The following is an 8,476-nucleotide window of genomic DNA, read 5'->3' on the forward strand; positions in this document are numbered from 1 at the left end:
CGACCGTTGGCCAGTTAAGGCCTCCGAACCTCCGCCGTGAGGAGGGTTCGTGAAACGTTCCTCCTGGTCCAAGACTATTGGCACAAGCTCCTCCCAAGTAATGGTGCTGAGCCTGCCACTCGTGATCAACGAGGAATAGAAAGCAGAATGCTGACCAGGCAAGTGGGAAAGTAAAGTGATGGCCATATCTTCGGATGATATCTCTTTCCCAGCTTGAAGGACTTCCTGCTGAAGGGCCTGCAGCTTGTTGATGTGTTCCCGCATCGTCGAAGACTTTGCAGGGTTCATAACCCGCATCTGCACTTCCAAGGATATCCGTTTCATGGGTGACACCCTGTTATACAAAGAAGCCAAGTGCTCCCATATGCCTCTCGCCAGCGTCATGTGCTTCACATGATTGATCACTTGTGGTGTGCAATTGAGGAAAATAAACAACCGGACCCTGGCGTTGACACGATCCCACATGTGTGCCTGTGCCTCTCGGTCCTTCCTCGTCGATAATAACTCCCCTTCCTCAGCTTCCGACCGTGGCACCCCTATGATAATAAAATCAACAAGGTCATATGACTCCAGAACTGACTCCATCATGACCTTCCAGATGCCGTAATTGGACCCGTCCAACTGACGATCCACTGGGAACGTGGGGAGAGTCGGAATCTTCACGTGCTTCTCAGCCATCTCTAATAAATCTGCCATCGCGGAGAGTAACCTGAAAGGGTGGGTGGGTGGGGAAAAAAAATCTGAAAATCTGCAAGTGGCTGTCCAGCACCTTTGCCCGCCTTCCTCTTGCACCTTCTCTTCCCGTTCAGCCCGAAACAGTCCACCAATTAGCAACCTGTTGCTCCCCCTCTTGCTCAGAAAACGCCCAAGATCTGTCTAGAGCCTAGGGCTCTGATACCATGTCAGAATATGCAGCCGAAACGATAACCAAACTTGGGTAGACAAGAGCAAGTAGACTGCAGAAAATAAACAACACAAGAAACACAGAGAGATAGGTGTGAAAACTCTTCTCTATACACAAGATCCCGGAAAAACTGAATGAGAAAGTGGTGGGGGCTAAGGGGCTATATATACATCCCATAGAGGGCAGTCGGCCAGCAGAAAGAGTGCCCACGACTGAAGAAAAAGTCCCACGACTGCATAAATGCAGTCGGCCAGCATACAAATGCCCACGACTGATGAAAACCAGTCGGCCAGCAGCCCTGTAGCCCACGACTGATGAACATCCAGTCGGCCAGCACTGGAGTGCTCCTGGCATCATTTGGCAGCCCTCCCACCACTAGGAAAAATGGAAAAAAATAGGGAAAAAATACGGGGAGTGTGGAAAAATGATAAAACACCTCATAAGGGCGGGCACACCCACAACAAAGGCCCTGGTGTATACAAATAGACAGGAGATGACTTCTAACAGGAACTTCTTCCATGTCTTGTGTTACTCTCCTTGGACTCTGCACCTTCATTTGGGACACCATCAATGTTTAGCGTTGCTGAACCTAATACTGGTACAATGTTGCCTGGTTACCACAGCACCAAAAGATCAAGACAAGGGCGATGGTTTCATCCATGCGCGATGCTGTAAGGGTGGGTGGGACATGGCCACCACAATTATCTCAGAACAACCAGCCTAAAGAGCTCTGATACCAGCATCACATGCAGAAGCTCTGTGAGTCTTCTTTCAGCCCTAAACACCGTTCCTCTAGAACATGCTTGATGCAAAACACAAACAGAAGATGAAGGTGTACATTCTTGGCAAGCCTTTGGCTGCCCTCTAACCCTATTCTAGCGATTCAATCCCTGCAGGACTGAATAAATCTCAATCTATGCCTTGGGTTGCTTAAATAGCACCAAAATCACCAGTCGGACAGCCCATCAACTAGTCGGCCAGTTCCACCGCTGTCAGCCAGCCACTGACCTGCAATAACAGCATTAAATGCTGCTGCCCCCACGTGTGGTCCTGAACTGCAGCCGACAGAACTCCTGCTGACGCTTTGGTTCTTGCTGGTCTAAACCCTAAACAGTCTGTTCTGCTGCCTCCAGCCTTGGATAGTTAGCCATGTTCATGTGTGCACGTGACACCAAGCAATCACGTGATTCATGGTGGCAATAAAAGTTTTATTACATGACAAAATGTTGTCAGATATATATCATCTTACATGTCAAAAATCAAGTCCAAAAGCTCATTCACCAAGGAATGATACATGCTAAAACCGGTCCATCGACTTCCCGCTATGAAACAATAGAAAATAAGTACAAAGCTAATCATAGCTTTCAACTAGTATCTAGGCGGCATCTATAATATTCTCTGGACCTTTGGCAGCCACGTGATCCTTGCTGCCACACCTACAATTCAACCATGAATTTACCTTTGTGTTGTCCTACAGATGACCTATCCGAAGGCCAATTCATGTGTAAACTCTCGGCTACCACTGCCGAGTGGGTAAGTTGCTGAATGGTTTTGTTGGGTATACCTGTGAACTCTGTTGAATAATGGAGTGCGATCCTGACTCAAACTACCAATTCTCCTCCTCCTCAGAAATCTGCATGAAAGGGGTAACTTTGAGAAGAATTCTCCAATATTTGGCTACGTAAGCAGAGACTGAATCTCCATCATTCTGGGATAGCCAAATCCCATTCCTTCCATACAACCGTCTCGAAGTTGGGAGGAAAAAACTTCCCATAGAATTGCTCTTTGAAATCTCTCCAAGAACAGGCCACACTCCCATCCATGATCTTGGATAACCACCAATTACTAGCCGTGTCTTTCAAATGCATACCAACATGGCGAAGCATTGACTTCTGAGAGAAGTCTTCGCAGCAAAACTGCCGGATGAAAGCAAGTGCTTTCGTCGTGTTGATCCTGCCATTGAAGTTCTCATTGTCCCCTAACTTGAACTCTTTAAGCCTCTTACCATGATTTGAGTCCTCCCAAGCATCAGCATCTCTATCAATGTGACGTCGTCACGGTGATGTGTTACGATGCCTCTTCTCTCAAGCTCGAGTCACGCTCTTTGGCCGAGAAAGACACTCTGCCTCTGTGAGCGAATATGCCGTGTCAGCTCATGTTGGGAATGTGTAGAAGAATCTGTGTCTTCAATGGTTCCGAGCTACTTATAGATTTGGTTCAAAAGGCAACGTAATATGAACATGAATAGTCCCTTGGTGTCCAGTAACAATTTCAGGAAGTAACCCCATATATGCCCCTGATTGCAATTGTTCATTGGACTCACATGTTGAAAATCTTGGACTATTGTGAGATGATCCTCCTGAATAAAAAGGTCATCCACCTCCCCACCCCCACCCCCCGAAAAAAAAAAAAAAAAAAACCCGAGAGTCCACAAGCGATAAAAGCCACCTAAAGCTCAAAATTTTTGACAGCAACGAACCAGAAATGTAGTTCAAACTGAGATAACAGAAGCATTATGAAAGGGACTTCCTTACAGTTTTTGACACCCGTCTAGGATGAGGCACTTCAAACAGCGTAGATCTGCCAAGACCGCAGCTACATCTTCATCAACTATCCAGCATCCTGATAGATCTAAGACCTTCGTCATGGGCATCTGACTTCTTACTGAAGACAATAATCTTCTGGTCCACGTCCCAATCGCTGTCAAACTATACTTGTTTTGTGTCGCATCCTCAGACCCCACTTCATTGTCCATTTCTGAGTATGAAACCCTGAAACAATAAGGAACTGACTTTGATACCGTCCTAAACAGCCTGCAGGAGCATACCACATGTGTGGCAGTTACAGGGTCCAAAATTCGAGACAGTATAGAACTCAAAAGTGCAAGCGGCAAATCAAAGATATGCGTGCCACCCCGAGCTTCATCAGATCTACTAGCCCAAGCCTGCATTGATGTTTCTGGGGGCTCGAGAGCCATTCTGCCCAATGCCATGAATGTTTTAATCACATCAGGTCCAAGCCAAAAAGCATGATAAAATGTTGTCTTGTCCTGTGTCTATGGGCTGTACTAGCCTTCTTAAAAGCGACGGCTGTTGCTGCCACTGCTTGTCACAATTGGCGACGAGAAAAGCATCTGCTGGTCTTGAAAAAGTGTTCACGATCTCCTCACTGTGCAGGCAGATGGTCGCAGACAAAAAGCAAACAGATATATAACTATCCGGATTGAAGCTTAACTGCACCACTGTGAGCCAACTCGTGCCCATCCAAAACTCAGAGAACCCTTAAGAATTTTGGCATTGTTCTGTACTTTACCTGTCCTCACTGTTGAGGCCTTGCTGTTGCTTTTATCATTCAAAACCCTGCTTTTGACTTCAGTACTGAAACTTTTGCTGCTGCCTAATCATTGTTAAATCGATGCCCTAATCACTGTAAACTCTTGTTGTTACCCTAATCACAATTAAAGCTCTTCCTGCTACCCTGTCGAACCTCTGCTGCTACATCTTCACTGATGCCCTTACTTTTGGAACCCCAACGTTAAAAGACCGTATTCTTGCGCTTACTGTTGTTGCCCTTGATGTAACCTTACTTTCAAACCCTAACTGTTGTTAGCTTTACTGTTGCTCTCTCTGTTCAAGCCCTAGCTATTATCTTCATCTATCTGGCTCACCATCTCATTGAATGAGTTTCTTATATATATAGATATATATATATACATAATACATTAGAAAGCAAATTGCCCATCTCCTTCTCACACACACATACATATCTTCTAATATTATATTATGTGCATGTGTAAGAGAGAATATACATACACACACACGTATATATATTATGTATGTATGTGTATCTATAGGTATGCAAGCATGTATATATAAATAGATTTATATGTATGCCGACGCACACACATGTATGTTTATGCACACACACATACAAACACATATGCACACACTCGCAAGTATGGACACACGTGCAACACATAGAGATATGCACACTTGTACACATACTGAAGCTTGCACATACACACATGTGTATACATGCACACAAGCACATAAATACACTCATATACACAAGTACATACACACATATGTACCTGCACGTGCACACACATAGATGTACACACGAGTATATTCACATGCTCACACACATGTACATGTAAACACTCGCTATGGATACACATAAATAAAAACATACACACCATGTACACACGCAACAAATACACACTAACACATATACACAATCAAGACACTTGCACGACACATGTACGCGTGAAGACATTACACAATCACACATATGTGTGTGCACACACAATCACACACATATGTATGTAAAAAAGAAGACAAAAGACATTGTATATAAGGTACACTTATTTAAGAGTGAACACACCTCATCATGCATCCCCATGTATTAAAATTTAATATTAATTAAAAATATATGTTTATATGTATTTATTTATTTTATAAATGCACGTGTATATATAGGTATACGTCTCTAAATATAATAAAACATAATATTATAGATAATATATATTTACATGTGGGTGGGTGTGTGTGAGAGAGAGAGAGTGTGTGTGTGTATGTGTGTGTGCACGTGGCATGAGAAAGAAGTGTGTTTGTGTGTGTGCATGAATGTATGTAAGAGACAGAGAGAGAGAGAGAGAGTTTCTATATGTGGGAGAGTGTGTGTGAGAAGAGAGAGAGCATGTGTGTGTGTGTGTGTGTGTGAGAAGAGAGAGAGAGAGAGAGAGAGAGAAACAGAAAGAGAGATAAAGACATGGAAGTCTATGTGTGAGAGTGTGGGGGGGAAAAGTGTGTGTTTGCATTAGTACATGTGCATGTGTGTACGTGTGTGTGTGTGTGTGTGTGTGTGTGAGAGAGAGAGAGAGAGAGAGAGAGTTTCGACATTTGAGAGTGTGTGCATGTGTATGTGAGAGTAAGAGGGTGCCGTGGTGGAGGAGCGTCCACGACCGGAGCACCAGCTCCCAGCACGAAAATGATGTTGAAGAAGGAGGACGACCACTCACGTGTTCGACCATGTGACATAAATGCCTCACATTCCAAAATCATGCTGTCACATATGTCAACCATGAAAGCACACACGTGGCTGACTCCATACCTGCCTTCGCAACCTTAATCCAACATTCTATTTATTAATTAATTGCGACAAAAAAAACATTTTGCACAATTCACTCAATTGTGTAGGTGTTATGCGGACATTAATAAATTAATGTAAAGGGTATGAGCTAAGGTGCCTAAGGTAATTAATTAACACAAAGGATATGAACTAAGGTGCCTAATATAATATTAATTAACGTAAAGAGTATGAGCTAAAGTGCCTAAGGTTCTTCAGGTAGATTTCATAGAAGGAACATAAGAATCCACATGACCTCCCTCCTCAATATCCATGCATCTTGTTGAAATATACAAGTGAATAGGGTGTGTGCGGCAACAAGCCCTTAGCAAGAGGCTGTAAAAGAGAATCTGTAAATGAGTGAGAAGCTATGAAAAGGTGAGAGGTATCTACTGGGAGAGAATAAAGGATAGCATGAGAAGATTTAGGATGTGTGGAGATATTCTAGGAAAAGTGAAGAGGTGGAGAGAATCAAGCAAAAGAGGTGGAGTGAATTAAGGAGAGAATCAAGCAAAAGAGGTGGAGTGAATTAAGGAGAGATCAGTGGGATTAGATGCTTGGATGTAAACTCTATAAATTGAGGCATTGGCCTAATGAGAATTTGCTGGTTTTTGATTATCCATGCCTACATTAAGCTATCAGTTAATTGCTCACTAACCTCGTCTTAATCATCATCTAATCTCTTTGTTAATGATGTTGATTCTTGCATTTGATCCACAATAGCTCATCACATTGCTACAAATTTAACATGGTATCAGAGCCTAGCTTAGAATCCATCAAATTTATGAGCTTATTATCTTGCTAAATCACTCAGTTAATTAGGATTAGAAAAAAAAATCAAAATTTTAGCTCTTTTTCAAGTAGCCTCTGTATCCCTAGCTGGTGGAGGGGCTTGATCTCCCCCCAGGCCTAACAATAAGCTTCAAGCCTCTAGCCCCACCTAGCCAAGCTGCCCACGCTTCAGCCTATCAAGATGAATCGCCAAACCACCATCAAGAGCTGCAGATTTTCGTGAATTTACAGGCGTCGTTTTTCTAAAGCAAAACTGAGATCTTCTCTTCCACAGATACAATTGGTCTAATTCCTCCTAGCCCTAAGGGTTTTCAAGGGTGCTCTATATGCTGGTGATGTCAAATTTGTGAAATTCCTCAAGGAGAAGTGGAATCAAGCTCTACATCAAATCTGTAGTAGGTGACTTTGGTAGAACAGAGATTAAGCATTCAATGTTTGGTTAAATCTTGTGTTTCATAGCTTAATCCTCTACTAGACTAACTGCTATTGATGGCTTTGAAAAGAGTTGAGCTCATTTGAACTCTAAGGCCCCATATCTGGCCTCCCCGCACACTCTGTTTTTTGCACATAAAACAAGGGATTATTTTACTAATCAATGATTAATCAGCACTAATCACTGTATTTTCGTGCAATTGAGGGTTCAAATTAACCATTGGGTATCTGATACAAATCCCTATACCTAAACACCAGATTGAGTTGTAAAAGGGTAGACACTGCCCTTGAATCTTGAAATTGGATCAAGAGGTAAGACCCCCTTCACATCATCATGAGCACGGCACAAGAGAGCCAAATTTAATGGGAGCAATTTTATACATGACAAACAAAAACCATGTATTTGCTCATGAGGAAAAATCTATGGGGGCTAGTTGAGGGAAGAGACGAATGCCCAGAGGTGAGTGGGGAAAATGAGTGGAAGAGCAGGAATGAGAAAGCATTAGGACTCATCGCACTCAGTTTAAATGATGAAATCATTCAACAGGGATACAATGGGCAAAAGATGCATGGGATAAACTCAATAAATTATTTGGCACTCAAGCAAAAAATTCAAAGATAAATCTGTTAATGTAATTCTACAAACTTGATATGAAGGAAAGTGAACCTTTAATCACACACTTGAATAAATACAAAAGCATTAAGCAAACTGGCAGCCATTGGCAACAAGGTAGAGGATGATGAGGCACTAGCAGTGCTTCGGAAGAGTGTGGACAAAAGTGAATATGAAAACATTGTAGCAACCTTAAAGAATGTACCTGAATTGAAGCTGCATGAGATAGTAGAGCAAGAGACCAAGGTCAAACAGAAGAAATGGCTGGACTCAATAGCTGGAGAGGAAAAAGCATTCTTCACCCGAGGAGGATTCTCATGAGGATGAGGACGAGGAAGAGGCAGAGTAGGAGGAAGGACCTTCACTTGCCCCACAATTGTGGGAAGCTAGGACACATGGCAATATACTGCTACAGCAAACCCAGTGGAGAAGGAACGACATTGGCAAACTTCATGGAGACTCCTAAGGAAGTGGAGTCAGATCATCTGAGAGAGAGAGAGAGAGAGAGAGAGAGAGAGAGAGAGAGAGAGAGAGAGAGAAAGAAAGAAAGATTTTATTAACGTCTTCCAAAAGACCGAACTCTGCCTATGAGAGAGAGAGAAACCCCA

At 43.0% G+C, this 8,476-nt stretch overlaps 1 protein-coding gene across 1 annotated transcript in view; it reads right to left on the reverse strand.

Annotated features, from left to right (window-relative positions):
* LOC147630271 (uncharacterized) overlaps positions 1-4,706 on the reverse strand; it is a 149,920-nt gene extending 145,214 nt beyond the window's left edge. Inside the window, exon 1 of the mRNA XM_086810116.1 lies at positions 3,439-4,706. Coding sequence (XP_086666242.1) covers positions 3,439-3,896 — 458 coding nt within the window. The 5' untranslated portion in view covers positions 3,897-4,706. The remainder of the gene's footprint in view (positions 1-3,438) is intronic.
* Between the last annotated feature and the right edge of the window lie 3,770 nt (positions 4,707-8,476).

The sequence above is a fragment of the Cibotium barometz genome, chromosome 16 (assembly GCF_041138505.1).
Source record: "Cibotium barometz isolate CiBa-2024 chromosome 16, ASM4113850v1, whole genome shotgun sequence".
NCBI lineage: Eukaryota > Viridiplantae > Streptophyta > Polypodiopsida > Cyatheales > Cibotiaceae > Cibotium > Cibotium barometz.